The 17,905-nt window shown below is 40.7% G+C and overlaps 1 protein-coding gene across 1 annotated transcript in view; it reads right to left on the bottom strand.

Moving 5' to 3' along the window:
- The window catches only part of lrrc75a (leucine rich repeat containing 75A), a 63,139-nt gene that overhangs the window by 21,441 nt on the left and 23,793 nt on the right, over positions 1–17,905 (bottom strand). The window contains exon 3 of the mRNA XM_038692329.1: positions 11,904–12,016. Coding sequence (XP_038548257.1) covers positions 11,904–12,016 — 113 coding nt within the window. The remainder of the gene's footprint in view (positions 1–11,903; positions 12,017–17,905) is intronic.

Below are 17,905 nucleotides of genomic sequence, written 5' to 3'. Positions count from 1 at the left end.
GCCTGCTTCTCTGTCTGACAGGTGTTTCTGTCAAATCACGCACCCGCTCTTCATATTTTTGCTCAAAAGTGGCTTTAGGATATCAGAATCATAAATGTTTGCCGAGTATCAACCATCAGCTGCTTCATACTGGTCAAACCCTATTTGCATCTTTAACTGGCTACTTAATCCTTCACGTACTTCACTCCCACACAGACACAAAAATGTTAATATATATTAGGGCTAATTTCCTCCCCGCCTGCGCTAGTCTGCTAGTGAGATGACACAGAGAGCCATAGACATCCTGAGTCAACACTCAACTTCTCTCTCTGCTGCCTGTCAGCGCACAGGTGGGAGGCAGCCAATAAATCTGACGGTGCGGCAGCCACAGCCAGCCCCCCCCGACAGGCCGCCAGACAGACAGAACAAGACGCAGGTAGGCAGAAGGACAAGTTAAATGTATTATTTCAAGTATAGAGTGATCATTTGTTTGTGTGTGTGTGTGTGTGTGTGTGCGTGCACAGGCGTATAACAGTGTGTCATGGGTTTCCATGGCAAACAATGTTGTGGTCAAGCAAAACCTCAGGAAAACCTCATTATTTCCCTTCCAACATCATAAAATTAAACGAGCCATTTGGAGAAAAAAAAACGAATACAGATGCAAGACCCAGAGGAGACAGACACGCAGACAGATAGATTCAGGTCCAGGGCCAAATGGGCGACAGACTGGCAGTTGTTTACTCGTTAGTTGTCAGTCAAAGTCTTGCTTGTGAAGCTGGTTGGCTTGCTGCCCCCAAAAGACAGCGTGAGCGTGGTGGGCAACGGTAGACTGCAACATTAGGCAGTGTCGGAGACGTCACAGCTACCCTATAATTATTAAACACTGAGGGGCCAACATGTGGAGCAGAGTTGTTCAGTTGTGTGAGTTTTTAACTTTACAAGCTTTGTATCATTCACAAAGTAAGGGGTGGCAAACTGTTCCCCATACAGACCAATATAATGCTGCAGCGCTGTAACGTTAAACCTGCCCTAATGAATATTTCTATATTAACTCCGGATCAAATGACTACATGTCATGTGAAAGGTGTTGCTCTGAGAGACAAACCCACAGCTGTGTAGTCAACCCTCTGTTTACATAGTGTTTTTTTTTCTCTCCCCGCACAAGCACTTTATCTCAGCGCTCCCCTGCAACCTGCCAGCGCTTTACTGCCAGAAAAGAAACACACTATATGGACACATGCCCTTAGAAACTAACTCGGTAAGTGCAATGTTGTTAGTACTGATAGTAAAGATGGCCAAAACTAATAAAAATCCAAGTTGTTAACATATTGCACACATGAAGTAGCTGGTGATATTTGGGGATAATGATCTGTTGAGGATTTCTTTCTCCATCTGCTTCTCAGTCTCCTGGCTCACTCTTCATACCCAGAGTACGAATTCAATCAAACACAGCCGACGGGCAAATAAAGCAAATTCCTTTTCAAGGAGAAGTGTCTCGTCCTTATGTTGCTAAAAAAGTAACCCTGCCCTGTGGATATCTGCTGTCACATTGTTTACCTCACAGTTTTCCCTACAGGGGTCCCCGAGCTTGGTTGTAAAGCAGAGGGGAGACCAGGTCTACAGGTCCACACGTTCGGCTGTGCAGCTGCCTCGTTTCAATCCACTGAGCGGACTTGTTGAGCGCCCTGAAAGGAGCTGTTGTTAAGCAGCCAGACAACGAACAGTAATCCTTGTTAATCCTGCTTTTTTTCACGACTCACAATTACAACTACTCTTGTTGAATAGACAATAACAAACTGCCGGCCAACTGATTTACATTTTACATATGCTCCTTCTTTAACAGCAATGATGGCTATTTTCACTACTCAGGTGTCTGTTTTTTTCTGATTTTCATCACTGTGATCTCAGGAAAAAAAGTTCAGGTCAGATCCAGAGCTGCCAGGCCCATCTGGGTCTGATCACGCCCCCTCCTCCCCTCTGTCCAGTACACTGTCAGTGATGTAAGACCTGAATTTGGGAGTTTGAGTGGAAACAGAAAGCTCTGTTTTATTTCGTCATCCAAAAGAGACAAATTATACTGAAATAATGTTTGTTTTAAGACGGCAACATTTCTTCTGAAAGATTACCAGCTTTTTCAACTTCTTCTTTTGCTAGTATTTTATGAACGCCAGACTTTTGTCTTTTTGATTAGGGGTCATTTGCATAAGAGTAAGTTTTTAGTGATTCCTCCCTTCCTGTGTGTGCATCTTTATCTTAATTCATCCACATACAGACATGAGTCTGACCTATCTGAGTCATGATTGTGTGTGGTGATAGTGGAGTGGATAAGACACATGCATTAGGTGTGGGAGACCTGGGTTCAACTCCCACTGTGACACGTCCACCCTGAGCAAGACACTTAACCCCTAGCTGCTCCGGAGGCGTGCAACCCTTGACATTTATAGCAATTTGCTTTGGATAAAAGCGTCAGCTAAATGAACAAATCTAATGTAACATTTAGTGGAGATGAACTCAAATTGTGGGAGAATATATAAAACAAATGGTACAATGCTGGCCTGATGGAGCCAAAGAGCAAGTGGCATGTCACAAATCATAAAGTCAAGTCTTTGGACATATTTGTGGAAACGATGTCTAAGCTCTAGGCCTCTGAGTGGGTAAATGTCATGGCAGTAGCTGACTGACATCTGAGAGCAGGCGTTGCTAGGAGATACACTGTCAATTTCTGTGACGCTCTACTAACCCGAGCACATCACATCCCTGTGGACCCTATCAATGTTCATACAAGACATTTCTTTCCCCTTTGTCAAGAGTCCCCCATTTAAGCTGTCTCTTTATTAAATGGGAGGACCCAAGTTTGTATCCCACTCACAAAGTGGACAACCAACCCGGTCTCACTCCCAAGTCGTCACATATGGACGCTTGGTCAAGAGCCATAATCGTCAGTTTGTGACGCACTAGGGATCCCTTTGACGTCATAGTTCGACGTATTGAGGGAAGCCCTGTTGTGTCAGTTTTTGATGGTAAAGGCAAGTATGATATTTAAGAGAAAAGACGAAGTAAGGAGGTGATTGGGGTGGATAGAGGGCCAGAACCCGGACCTTGAAGCAGGAGAACAGGGTTTGTGTCCCGGGCGAAACAAAACATTAAATGTTTTTATTTAGGCGAGTGAGGTAAATTGACATTAACGTTAGTTAACTTAAGTCTTAATTGACATACATAGCTATTTTAATCCAAACCATGATCTTTTCCTAACCTTAACCAAGTAGTTTTGTTGCCTAAACCCAACCAAGTACTTTCTGTGCCTAAACCTAACGAAACTGCAACGTTTCACGACTTTAATTATGCGCGTTTCAACATGGCAATGTATCGAAACGTTACGTTTTATCTTGAAAGTGTAACCGGATATTGCATATTTATTGTTGCTAAGCGTTGCTAACTTGACTGTGGATCCCTAAACGTCAATAATTGATGCAAAAGGGCTACCCAAGTCTTTAAAAAGCGACGACAAAGGGCCTTGACCATGCGTCAGACATTTGACGAGTAGGGAGTGAGACTGTGTTGAGACAACAAACAAACTAGGCAAGCTTGCAAATGTTAGCACTGATTCACACTAGACGTTACTTTTTCTTCATGTTATTTCAACACCTGAGAGTCATCCACAGCTCCTGCACACTGAATGCCAGATTTCCTGGGAAAATGGCCTTGTGAAAATGTGCACTGCGGTTTTCACACAGTTTCTGACCTCAGGCTGTGCGCATTCAGCGTCTGACTTACTAAGGCAGCAGCTCATCATGCAATCAGCTCCTGGACTGATCCTGGTGCTGAACCTCCAGACGCACTCTGCCGGAGAAAGAGAGCTCATCAGAGCAGAGGTGGGATCTCTATGAGATCACTTAGCTTTGCAATGTGTAGAAAAGAGTTTGAATACTGACTGCTTAATTAAAAATTAAGAAACAATGAAAAGAGAGTGAGAGCAGGGGCCTCATTACAGAAACTTCCTTTGTGTGTTTAGGATGAAATGTAAGATTTTTGGCATTACAGAAACATGTTTAACATTTAGGATAAAATCCTATATTATCTTAGGATAGGAAGTTGGCTATTATATCCTAACTGAAGAATTTCCTAAGTTAGTAAAGTAAATTCTAAATAACTACCAAAAATGGCAGCACCACTGTTGTTGCTTCTGTACGGCGATTAAAATGAACATGAACACTGAATTATTTTGAATGAAAGGCATCTAAAACCAAATGATGAACACTTTAAATTTCCCGGACCATGTGCTACTGGGTATATGCTGACTTATCTTCCCCAAAAGATTTCGTCTCCTCCACTTGCACAATTAATGCTTCCGAAAATTTAAGCTAGAGTTGAATCAAAAATTTAACACCCTTCTTTTCTTGTTGATTACAGCAGGTAGCTAGCAAGTGACAACTGAAGAGAGAGAGGTGAAGTCATTGAAAGAGGCAGTCTCGTCTGCAACACGAGTTTACAGTGCTAGATTTCATTTCTCAAGACAAGATATAAAGTCTGAGATAGGATAGGACACAGCCATGAGTTTGTTATTATTTTCTCTATACAACATAAGAAAAATCAGGTCCTACCTCAGCTTCTGGTACAGGCCATGGTTACCTCTCGCCTCAACTATTGCAATGACCTCCTAGCGGGTCTTCCAGCTTGTGTGGTGAAACCCCTACAAATGGTTCAGAACGCAGCAGCGCGTCTGGTTTTTGATCAGCCCAAAAGGACTCATGTCCCTCCATTACTCAGTGACCTCCACTGGCTCCCCGTGGCCTCAATTTCATTCCTCAAATGTAAGTCGCTTTGGATAGAAATCTCTGCCAAATGAGTAAATGTAAATGCAGGAATTCTTACAGTTTTATGAAACTTAAGATAGGATGAGCAGTTAGTAAATTTTTCTGTAATATGGCCCCGGATCCCCACCAGGCCAAGTATCACCAAATGGCGTGTGAAAAACAAGCCAATGTCTTGAGTAATTTTGTGTTTTATCACAACCCTTTTTGCTTTTTTGCCATTTAATCCCTACTGCCTCATGTATCATTTTTCAACATTTTGCAAATGTCAGAGAAATCAATGTCAGGTGATGTGGTATAAAGAGCAACAAAGTCCACGTTGGGACCATTGAATATAAAGAGAACTGGATATAGCGCTGGAGACGGGGCTCCGTTCATTCCTATGAAAGCTGCTCAGTGTCGCATGAAGCCAAAAATGTTCAACTTCCGGAGCATTGTGCACAAGAGACTTCCGCTGGAAAACTTCAGGTTTAGCCCTCTGCTAATGTGAAAGGGGATAAAATGATTTATTCGGGCAGCTCTTCTAGAGTTTCCAAATGTTATCGGACTGAATTCTGAATAATTTCGGGGGTTGTTACTCTATAAAAAAATGTAAATCTGTAGGGAAAAAGTATTTTGGGGCCAGTGTGCATTAAGTGATGGACCCGTAAGTTGTAATTCCATGGTTTGGCCACTATGTCAAATTGGCTCAAAGGTAAACTTGGTAGGGACAATGTCGGGCTGGATGGAAGGGTCAAACAAAGACAGGACTTTCAACAGGCTGCTGTGTCCCGTGTGAAGCCAGTTGACTTACTTTAGCCTATGTACGTAAGATAACTTAACTTATGTACATATATAAATTAGGTTATATCAATGACGGTATAACAGAACAGTCAATAAAATCGTTTTTTTCAAAACCTGTGAATCACAGTAACCACGAGAGCATAAAGTCATAACTGTGCACAAAAAATATTCAGTTGATGGGTGCAGCAGTATGTTAGATTAGCTACGGACAGATACACACCACATTATGCATAATCTCCTCTAGTAAAAATAAGCATGAAATTCACACAATAAACAAAAATATAGATTTTATTGTTATATTTACATTAAAAAGAGCTGTTGTGAGGTCAAGAATGCTGCTTTGTGATAGTATTATATGGGAACTGTCCCTTCAGCTGTGGATCCTTGAGATGTACAAAGCTCCTAACTTCAGATAACTGTGTAAATGACCAGAGTAAACATGATGAATGCCTTCTGTGCGTAACTGAGCGTAGCATAATTAAGGCCCCCAATAATACAAGGCTACGCGTCCTGCCCCATGTGTCAGGAAGTATTCATTCATATAAATTACATCAAAAAGTAAAAAGAACCTTACGGGTTCAGAGATTGAAGTCCTGCTTCCAAAGATCCATAAAGGAAAGTCTATTATTTTTAACAAGCAGAGTTGCAGCTCAACAAGTTCCTCACATTTTCAGAAGCACGGCCCGTGGTAATCTAAACTGTGTCAACAACCATTCATCTGTCTCTGCAAATCTATCAGTCATTCTCTTCAAAGGGCCTGACGCTAAGGCATCCAAAAAATTACACTTCCAGTTGACCTTATTACAGTATATGCAGAGACAAATGAACCCTCAATTAGAGCATGATTTAGGTCATTTTGCAGTTTGAGATGTTCATATTGACAGTGCCAGGGTATACAGTAGCTTCAATAGCCAATTTAAGATAAGTGAAAGACCACTTTACACTGACAGTAATAGACTGGGAGATATATTCCTGTGTGTCAATATCTGTTTCCATTACTACAGGCTTAGTTAAGAACCTCTCTTTAACCTGTCTACCAATTACATCTCAGCTTTATGACTGTTTAAAGTTGCACAAGATTATCAGTTTCATTTAAAAATACCTCTAAAGGTAGGACTGCCTGTGTCATCTGTGTTAACTGAGGATATTGAGGAAACTGAGATGTTTGTTATGTTTGCTAGCAGGAAATGTTATCCAGCAACAGGAAATAATGAACCAGTGCTTAAGACATTGCATTTTATTGACATTTTTGACCAAAGTTTGGTTCTAACTTTACATGTCTGAATTTCATGAGTTTAGTTGTGATACTGTACATGCGTTTTAAAATGTTGTGCTTTTGCACACATAGCTAGTCAACACTGCTTAAAACATAGCACTGACCCATAAATAAGACAACCCCAATTATAATTATTATTTTGGATCACATTTAATAACATTTAGACATTATGTTCAAATCCATTAAATTAGTGGACATATCCAGTAAATTGTTTAAGACCAGTGTGTCTCTAACCATTCTCTAACGCCCATTTACCCAGTTGCTTGCTCCAGTCAAAAGGAAACACTTGTTTTACAGATGCACAACTCTAACCCTTCTGGTGAATACGTAATGCCATTTAACTGATGTAATTTCCAGGATATGCAACAATTGCAAAAACAATAAACAGAAAACAAACGTATTTTTAAATCTTAAATAACAGTTTCAAAATCATTTCAATGGTACACCAAACCTGTCAACAATACAGTTTTTTTTGGGATTATCCTGTGGGTGTCCTGAAAATGACCCTTATTATTTCATTTATCTTGATAGGTATGTGGTGCACTTACTTTTAATAGGGAGAATGGTGTCTCTGTTGTTCCCACTCCGGGCCCAACATTGGAATCCTGTGCATGAAACATTTTGCAACAAAGGCATAATGCTTTACGGCAAGCTAGCTTGGTATTGTTGGCAAAGAACTTACAGATGTAATGGAAGAGACTGTGAAGAGATTGAAGAAGATGTTGTCGGAGGAAGCGAACAAGAGAAAAAGAAAGAGTGACCGAGCAAGAGACCGGACAAGAGGAAATATGTATATTTTACTCGCTGGCGTGAGCGACAAGAGCTGAGAGGATGCAGGACAGAGGCTGAACTGGCCTTCTTCCTGTTGGATTTCAGTAATAACTTAATTAGCTGGCTTGCTGTGTGATTGATTTTTCCCTGTTAGGAGACTCAAGCAAAATCAGCCACAGAATTTTAGCCACAAGCTTTAAATCTCAAGTTGATGTTAGCATACTTACTAGATTACACTCGGGCATCAGTAACTTTACTGGATGGGCTCTTGCGACGGTCGCTGTCTAGCTTTGTTTGCTAGCTTGTTTGAAGCAACATTATGCTGCTGCTGGTGGTGAGCGGCGCAGGCGTCGTGCCAGAGCCGAGTAAGCGGGCAACATAACATGGCTCAGCAGCCTTTATGGACATAATATGAGCTAATGGCAGAGATGAACGTTGATAGAGGAAGCTAAGAAGAGAAAAGGAGAGTGACCAAGCAAGAGGCTGCTGCACGCTGCAGAGAGCTTCATGAAATGAAAGGCTGCAAAACAGACACCGAGCTGGCCTTCTCTCTGTTGGACTAGGAGCAAATGCACGTGTACACCTGTCCTCTCTTTACCTGTCCTTTTACAACAGCGGTGAATTCCACTCTAAAATGGTAGGGGCAACAAATTGCACAAAAAACCCATATCTTATATAACGTTGCTTTAACCAGGGAATAACAGGATGTGGTCTGTAACAGACGTGGACATTTAGCAGGACAAAGCCAAAAAAGAAAATCAAAAACGAGACTCAAAAGAGAATACCTGAAGCTGAAGCCATCATTTGAGGAGCTTTAACAGGGACTTGCTCACCTACTTTACTTTTTCTATCCTCAAACAAGTGTCCATTTATCAGATTAGTAGGCAAATGTTTTGACTTTCTCCTTTTTCACATAAAGGTAAAATTTCACACTGAGCTGATGAAAACATGCAAAAGGACAAGCAGCTCTTTGCATGAAGAAACTCAGAGATAAGCTTTAAAATACAACAATGTCGACCTGGACGGGATTTAAATCACAAAAATGGTGACAAAAGTGACAAATTACCCACATATGCGCCCTGCGTGGGATTAAAATCACTGACCAGGACAAGTAATGTAGATTTTAACATACATCCAATCTGAATGGGTCTTCAGAAACATCTGACCTGGCTTCATCCAAAGAATCCATTGGAAAAGATTTCTGGAGTGTTCAGAAGTTGTCACAGACAACTGAGGGGACACAGTGGATGATTTCTTTACACTTTCTCAACTGTTCATCTGTACAGAAAGAAGAGTTTTTCATCCTTTTGATGACGTAATGAGCATGGACATATGTGTGTGTGTGTGTGTGTTTGTAGGGAGGGTGGTAATGGCGCGTGTTCTGTGCAAAAAGAGGATTCAATCTCCTCTCATGGCCTGAGACTCAAAGTAAATGGGGCCTGTCTATCCTCTGGCTAATCACTGGAGTTCATGACAGCCCGAAATGCTGCGTTGATTAAATCTCATCCGCCAGTCCAGAATTACTCAAGATAATTACCAAACTCATTTTCATTTTCATCTCCAGCTATCATTTAATTGCATTATAGGTGAAAAACTGCTTTAACAGCAACTGTGTGAAAAAAGCAACCTATAATTTCTGCTGACTGTGAAAGCACTGACAAACACACAAACAGGCCGTGCAGGGATCCAATCTTATGATACTGAATTGTTGTTTTTCCAAACTGTTTTATATGGAGGAGGTGGCGCCTGGTGTTCATGCTAACAGCTGAGGAGGAGATATTTTCATTTCCTACTGGTCCTCCATTCAAACAGCAGTAGGAAACCTTTCTTCCAATGTGTCCTGCTACATCTCACTTTTCTACCATCTGTTCCCACCAGGAAGCATTTTATATCAGGTTTACAGCAAAGGCAAGTCAGGGGAATAAAAAACAGGATTTTCATCCCTTTAAAATAATATTTTGGACAGTGAATATGGATACAAATGTGTTTAAACTGTCACCCTTTATCATGTTGTTACACATTTGTTTGATAGTGGCTGATATTTTTCATGTAACACCCCATAAAATAAAATAAAATAAAACTAATTTTATTGTTAAAGGCAACAAGTTTAATGTGTCTAAACATGCAAAATGTTTTTGCTTACATTTACTTACTTTACTTAATTATCCCCATATCAGTCAAAAACATTAAGTAAGTTGTGGTATCCATAACATTGTATCAGGTGACCATCACTTATAATGACCACTAGTGACCACTAATATCTTATCTTAAAAAAAGGGTTTCTAAAGTCAAGTGATTGCAATGTATTATGGTTTTGTTTCTGTCTGCATTTATATGGTAACCTAAATCAACTGAAAGTGGTGCTGAGCTGTGTGGTGTGGAGGACCGGGCCCTGCTCCCACAACGTAGCTCGGGTTACATTGCGGGAGACGGATGAAGCCACTGCAGGAGGTGAGTCGAGATCACCGGGGTTCAGGTGAGATCCTCTCACTGTCATCAGCCTGCCAAAGCATTTGGTGCATGCTGTGGCCTGCAAGTAGCTGGAATAGCTGTAAGGCTTAGAGTTATAAAGTATACTAGGGCTGCAACGATTAGCCGACGTAATCAACGACGTTGATTATTATTCATGTGAACTTTCATTGTCGACGCGTCGTTACAAAGATGCTGTTTAAGGGAGAGATAGCAGTCTTCTCATTAAGAACATTTCTGGTTGTTCATTTCTAACTGCAACGCACTACAGGAAGGACTGGGGGGCAGTATCGCTTCCACTGCCTGCCATGACTGCTTCACTGTAAAACTACTCACGAAGTAGAAGCATTCATGCGAGAAATGGAAAACAACGGAGAAATAGCAGAACAGATTTTTGTTTTTACAAGTTTTGTACGCTATTTCATCACTTATTAGCTTATCGTTTTGGCTGATTAACCGATTAGTCGACTACCAAAATAGTGATTAGTTGCAGCCCTAAAGTATACTATGCATTTTTCTTCCTTGTCAAAACCTTGCGTCTACATTACCCATAATTCATTGTACGAATTTCAGCTGGAGATATGTGGATTAGCTGCTAATTTAGCCTGGACACTCTAGTCTGCAGCAGACATGAGGAGCGGGCTACAGAGGTCGGTATAGATCACCTCTTTCTAACTCAACGCCAACATTTCATTTCATTTCAAACCTGTAGGCTGTCTGACGCTGACTCAAGTGACATCACGCAAGCTTCAGCTTGCTCTGGAGCCACAAAAGCTTTAGACAATTTTCAGTAGTACTCCCCAACACACTATAACAATAATAGTAAAATCTTTGATAATTAAAGCTCTTCTTCAATTAATCTTGTTTAATGAACCAACAAGTCCTGTTCTCTCCCTGACCGACAGACAATCCTAACGAGTAAGCAACTGATGCGGACAATCCTTTCAATTTTTGCTGATGTTCCATGTGATAATACTGTATATAGCAATTCAATTCAACAATACAATTAAATACTGTTCACCAGAGCACAAAAAAATGTTATTCCAACCAATAGACGATCAACAGAACTGTCTGGGCTTTGGGATTCACCACTGGTTTACACTCTGGGACCATCTATTTACGTTATGCTTTACTCCAGGAAATACGGTGCATTTAATTAAGGAAGCAGATGCTTTTACAATCCTGCTTCATGTGACATTTTGAGAGCAGCTTTCAAAAGCCTGAAGATAATTCTTAGCTGTCTGTACTTTACAGAGCTGGGGAACCACAGTTAGTAGATTAGTTGAGTGTAGTTGCTTTTCATGACTGATTTGCATATTGTGCAACACTGCCGTATATCTGAACTCTATCCAAATCTCCATTTTCATTTGGCTGCAGACCTTCAAAACGAGATTTCTACAAAATGCAGGTGCAAGAAAAGAAGAGTGGAGAGAGAGCTAACTGCCGCAGTACAAAGTGAATAACAACTACAGCCACTCACTGGATTCAGTGTACTGAAGTTACTCTGAAATCCAAACAAAATAATGCAAATAAATATACAATTTAGGCAATAATATATGCATGAAGACTGAGGACCATTTGACAGTAAGAGGGAAACAACAAGGCAAAGAGAGACCCTGAAGGTGACACTAGGAGCTGATTTCATCTCCAACGATCTCCAACGAGACAGATACATCAGTGGATTTTCCTCATTGCATCCAAAGAGGCAAAGAGGCAGCAGATGATGACACACTGAGAAGTTAACAGAAACACAGACACACAGACACACACACACACCCACACACAGAGACAGACACTCACACACAGACACTCACCAGGCCTGAGGTTTCCTCTTGAGCAGGCCCTGTCTCCTCCACTGAGAGTGGGGGCTGAGATGGTAGGTCAGCTGACGACAAACCTTCTCCATCGCCCCGAGAGAGTCGCCCTCCTATTGGACGCACACAGACAGCGACACACAAACAATCAGCTCAATTACAGAGGATTGTCAGTTGATGAGAAAAACTTTCTGGTGGCCACGTTGGAGGGATTCAACACAGCAGTATCAGTGGTGAGGGAAGCGTGCTGTGAACTTTCAACAGAACAAAATAGACATGATTCATTTCTGTGTTGTCCTAGTGATGTGATGTCGAGCTTTCCAGTATGCTTTTATTAACACATCTGATTGGCACACTTGCTAACAAGTCTAGAGGAGTCCTGTTTTCACATTAAACACACATTACACGCTAATTCTGTCAGTGTGTAAATTCTGAAAAGTTATCACATTAAGCATGCCTAAAAATAAAGATTATAGTGCATGCTAAAGTAGCAGAAACGTTTCTCAGGAGAGACCAAACCAGAGTTATACATATACTATGAATACAAATAGGAATAGAAAGGCCTTATTTGCATATCAAATAACAGCACCTCCATTCCAGATTTACATGATTAATAATGAAAACGAAACATTTTGACAGATGACTGTGATATGTCATGCATCAGTCATCCCTTACTCAGATATTTTATGGTAAAATCACCAACTTACACTATTCTGGAAATGAGTAATGCATAACTGAGTGATTTTAAAACGTTCCTCAGAAGGGAGAGGATTTTATTCTGCATGTAAAGTAGGAGGTTCAAAAGGTACTTTTCCTATCATGATTGGGGGTATTGATCAGAATGCATAGAAATAAGCCAGAAAACTTCGAATATCCTCTGAACAACGTTTTATTTCTTCCCATTTAAAGGTTGCATTTGTCAACATAATCAGGGAAAAAAAGACACACACATAAATTGTTCAATCTGAAAGAAAACAAACATAAGATTAGAAACTAAACTCACATGTCCATCTCAAGGAAATAAGGAAAGAAACATCTAAGCTAAGTTTCCCTAAACATGGACATAGGATAATACTAAAGAGTAAATTAAACTTCTCTTACCAGAACTGCCGCCCCATGTGAAAGTGAAAGAGTGGGAGGAAGAGAGGGAGTGCAGTCCTTAAATAAAGTGTGAATAGGGAAACTCAATAAGGGGCGAGTTCAGCGGCGACAAAATGTCGCAAAACATTTATTTCAACAATTATTTACAAACTTATCGCAGCTGACTGGGTAACACCTGTGACACGCCCACCAAACAGAACAAAACCTACCTTGAAGCCTGTTGCGGAACGTTGTACAACGTTGCAAGGAAACGTGTCGTTCAAATCGAAAACGTTGCAGACCGGTGCAAAACGTTTTGAGGATGAAATTGCCCCAGGTCAATGAGGAGGAATGAAAGGTGAAAGCAAGAGCCAATCAGTGATGAGAAAAGAAAGAAAAGGAAGTGAGGTAAGGAAAAAAAGGGGGAAAAAATAAATAAATTGCGGATCTTTACTACACAGCATCTATATATCGTCGACGGACCTTAGTGTTCAGTCATTGGTCAAACGTTTAGCACACAGGCCAATAAAAAAAAGAATCCAACATAAATAAGTGACAGGTGTGTATTTTGTATACAGGTTTATTTATGCAACAGGTCTATGGGTTTGAGGCTGTCAGTTAAAGGTTTTACAGCAAACAGAATTGTGCACATGGAGGAGTGAGAAAAGGGAGGAGAAATGTCATGTTGGACATGACATTATCTCAGAGCAGTGAGGTGTTACAACAGCAACAGACAAGAGAAAGGATATAATTAAAGAATTTGAGCACCACTGGAGCAAAGAATTGCACACACCTTCTGTCAATGTCAAGTTGTCTGATATGACACGCACGCACACACACACAGACACTGGGAGGCTGGGGAATTGAACGCTACATGGTGCGCTGATTGGCTGTGTACATGATTGCTCCCCGTTTGCTACCTAGTGTTCACTTTGTGCCCTGGGCTGTTTGACGTCCATGCACCACGCAGTGCGCTTAAGCATTCATAGAATGAAAGGACATAAGGTTATGCATGAAGCACGTACACGCCTTTCCCACAACGAAATCCTTCGCCACAGCGCCTCAGATGACTGACATGTAAATTACAGTCATGTGAAACCATATATTCAGATTGTGACGCAAAATAGCGATGAATCAGAAAAGTTTGACATGTCAGTTTAGTACTCGGTATAAAGAACCCTACTGAGTTGTCATCATGTAGAGCACAGCGAACAAGAAGCAACTTTAGACAACAGAGTAACTGACACACCGTTTCATTTCTACCCATTTGCCTCAATGTCGCCTGAACCCTCCTCTGTACTGTAACTGCATGTGTGTGTGTGTGTGTGTGTGTGTGTGTGTGTGAGTCTTTCACCCATATTGAAATGCATTTATTCAGGTGGTGAGTCAGGTTTGCAGGTCCTCAGTTTCCAGTCTAAAACAGATGGTGATGAGAAGACGTGATATCAACAACGCAAACCTCAGTGTTCTCTAAACTGTGAGGCAGCACACTGTGTTGTTCAGGTCGGTGTGCGTATGTATGTGTGTGTACTTTGGGCTTGCTTGTTAAAATACTGAAGGGCAGAAGTTGGATAGTAAAGCAGAAAAACAATTTTCTACCAGAAATCATTTGAGATAGTGAATGAATTCATACCCAGAGGGAAGGAGTTCTTCCACTTCCTTGGCTGCCAGATGAATTTCTCATTTTTCAAATTATATGAAGCGATAATGATTCCCGTACAGAAACTGTGAACATGTTCTTGTAAATGTATCTGTGTGGTCAGAATTTGCAAAAAAGGGGAGGACACGCTGTAATTATTGTGTAAATTCACATTTTTAGATTCATAGTGAATGAACAAACAATATATTTTCACTTTCTATTCTCAGTATTCTGCTAACTAAGCTGCACTAAGCAATATTTTTATAATAACAATGACTCCCATTACTATCTGTAATGTGAAAGTGATCAGTCACAGAGACAAACCCACAGAAAGGTATTTAGTGTCTTTCAGCTCATTGTTTTGGCTTTACACACTCATCAGGGGCCATGTTAGTCTTAAGATAGGAAGAGTCTAAGATAGGATTTTTCCCAATTTGGTATTACAGAAGCAAATCCTAACTAATTTTAGGAATCCTAGCTTATCTCAGGTTAGGAAATCCTAAATACTCAATCCAACATCGGTGATCAACTTTTATGTCTGTTACCTTGGAAATGACGCCACTTTTCTCATCTCGCAGGCTAAACTGCTTTTAATCCATTTTTTGGTAGATTTTTTTAACAGTATTTAATTTAATGAAATGGAGCAGAAACAACAACTATCCTTGAACTTCAAGTCAGAGGACTTAAAGGTGTTGGTAACCTCCGTTGAGAAATCCAAATTCACGTAACGCTTATCTGGGGAGATTAAAGATAGAGGGTGGGCTAAAATAGCGGACACAGTCACCGCCGCATATCCGGCATCCAGCGGAGCATTGATGCTGTCAAAAAGAAAATAAGTCATTGTGTTCTGTCATTAAACTCATCAGTAGAATCAATGAATTCTAGAAGTTCCATCTGTTGACATTTTGTAGATTTTGTAAAAGCAAGAAAAGAGCAGCCATGTGCACTAAATCTGTTATCCTAAAGTTAGGAGAGTTTATTTAAGATTTTACTAAGTTAGGATGCTTCTGTAATACACTTTTCCTATCTTAAGTTAGGAAAGGAACATTGACTTAGCAACTGTTAATCTGTAATGGACTTATTCCTAAATCAGTTCCTAACCCTTATTACCATGGTTACCAAGCAGTTAAGAAAGGATCTGCAGGTTAGAAAGTTTCTGTTCGGCCCAAGCATCGTTTTCTAGCAGCAGCAGCAGGCAGTTGCTAACTGTTTACAGAAAAAAAGCTCTAAAAACGCACTGTACACTTTCTACCCAGCACCAAACAGCAGACAGACAAAGTGAGCGAGTGGCTGGTGAGCATAGTGGAGCATTTAGCAGCTAAAGAGCCGGATCTTTCCCCCAGGAGCTACTGATCACAAAACTGACAACTTCAAACCACAACTTCAAATTAACACTACTGTTGCTGACTGTCTGCTGGATGTGAAACTAGACAACTGTTCGTCGACATGTTAGCTAACACAACTTCTAAGGCTGGTGATATGGTGATAATGGTGTTTGTCTGAAGTCTGCTACATTATTGCCAGACATCAGCAGCAGCTTTAACATACCTATGATTGGTTGCTTTGCTAAATAATCCTGTTGACTAGCTAACAAAGTTAAAAAACCAACTGGTGACACTACTTTATGTCTACTACTCTACATTTAGGAACATGTTTACAACACTTTTAATTTATATACCATTATCTTATCACATAAAACACCACGCTTTCCACGTCTGAACGGTTTATTAGGATCCATGGTGTACACTGGTGCAAATCTAGTTATGACCGGTGTGAAGTAGCATTGAAAATAGAAAACAGAATAATGTGAAGCACCAGATGCACTGGCCTTTTTAAAAAAATGATACTTTTACTTGTCATAGCAGGTGAAGCACGGGTTACATTAAGCTATTCCACTATTGATTACTTAAATCCACTAAGCTAGCGGGTAAAACACCAGAGAGCCCTGACACCAGAACATCTAAAATGGCTAACGCTGCTCTGTGTCTGCTGGACACACGGTTTCTTGACACATATATCAACTTTATAATTTCAGTGTTGTCTTTGCAGCTTGTTTCCACTGCCCCCAGCGGACCAAAGAAATCTAATCAGGTTTTAGCGTGTAAATCAGGATTCATTTATTTATTAGCTCTGTTCTCATTTACATCTTTTTTTCTTTTTCGGTTTGTCTTTTCCTTATTTGTTCTGACACCTAAAACAAATTCCTTGTATGCAGGGACTTGGTGAGTTTAGTTATATATATACTGACCTAATATCTTATACATACTCAATACATTCCGGCTGTTTCACAGTTCTAGTTTTTCTCTAGGGGCTGAGAAAGCCCTGTTACTCCTGGTCTGATGAAAACCTTTTAGACAGCAGTGGATGCACTCCAACATGCATGGATGTCAAGCTAAGAATACAATGCCCTAGTTGCATAAATATTGACATTTTTTGGAGATGCAAGGTTTTCACTAGACAGACATATTGTATTCCTGATCAGACAGCATTATTGGAGTTTCCACCAGACACCTTTTAAGGGTCAATATCAAACCAATAACTGATATTTAAAAAAAATATTTGATTTTCTTTAACAAAGATTTTAGAACCTGTGGTCCTTGTTTATCTGTGTAGTCTTAGTTGAGACATATTGATTGTTTTTTGTACCGCCACCCATGGTAATGTACAGTAAGAGAGGTCTCATCTTATCAATAAAGCTGCATGAATTGAATTGTGCTGAAATGAACGGCAGAGAGCTCTGGACGATGAGAACAGCAGCTGCAGCATCTGGCTGGAGCCTCACGGCTTCACTGTGGCCTTATACACAATTTCACTGCTCTCACTCTCTCTCATCCCCTTCCTTTTTCCGTGTCTCGTCTTTTTTTCCCCTCTCTCCTTCTTTCTCTTTCTCTGTTGCCCAGTCTCCCTCTCTCTTCCTCCCCTCCTGTCTCTCGTTATATTATTGACACAGGACACATCTATGAATCTTTCCAGTCTCCAGAGAACTGATGACCTCTCCTCTCTCTCTCTCTGCCTCTCTCTTTTCTATCTGTCTACTTCATCTCTATTCCTTCCCCTCAGGCTAGCCTGCTGATAACGTTAGTTTGCACAGTACAAATGGAACCATTACTTTGGTCCCATTTTTCACTGCATGCGCTGGTAAATTACTAGTAAACCGTTCCTCCTCCTCTGCAGATGAATTGTTTGGATAATTCAATCTTATTGCTCTCGTTTCAGTGGTCAAGAGGTTCAGGGGAAGACCTGGCAGACAGATGACTCGTGGCTGGATCTCTGATCTCAGGAA

This window comes from Micropterus salmoides, unplaced genomic scaffold (genome assembly GCF_014851395.1).
Source record: "Micropterus salmoides isolate LMB-PRFRI ecotype aquatic unplaced genomic scaffold, ASM1485139v1 Ms_hic_scaffold_3, whole genome shotgun sequence".
In the NCBI taxonomy this organism is placed as follows: domain Eukaryota; kingdom Metazoa; phylum Chordata; class Actinopteri; order Centrarchiformes; family Centrarchidae; genus Micropterus; species Micropterus salmoides.
The sequence above is the reverse complement of the archived record's forward strand: the minus strand, read 5'-3'. Positions and strand labels throughout refer to the sequence as shown.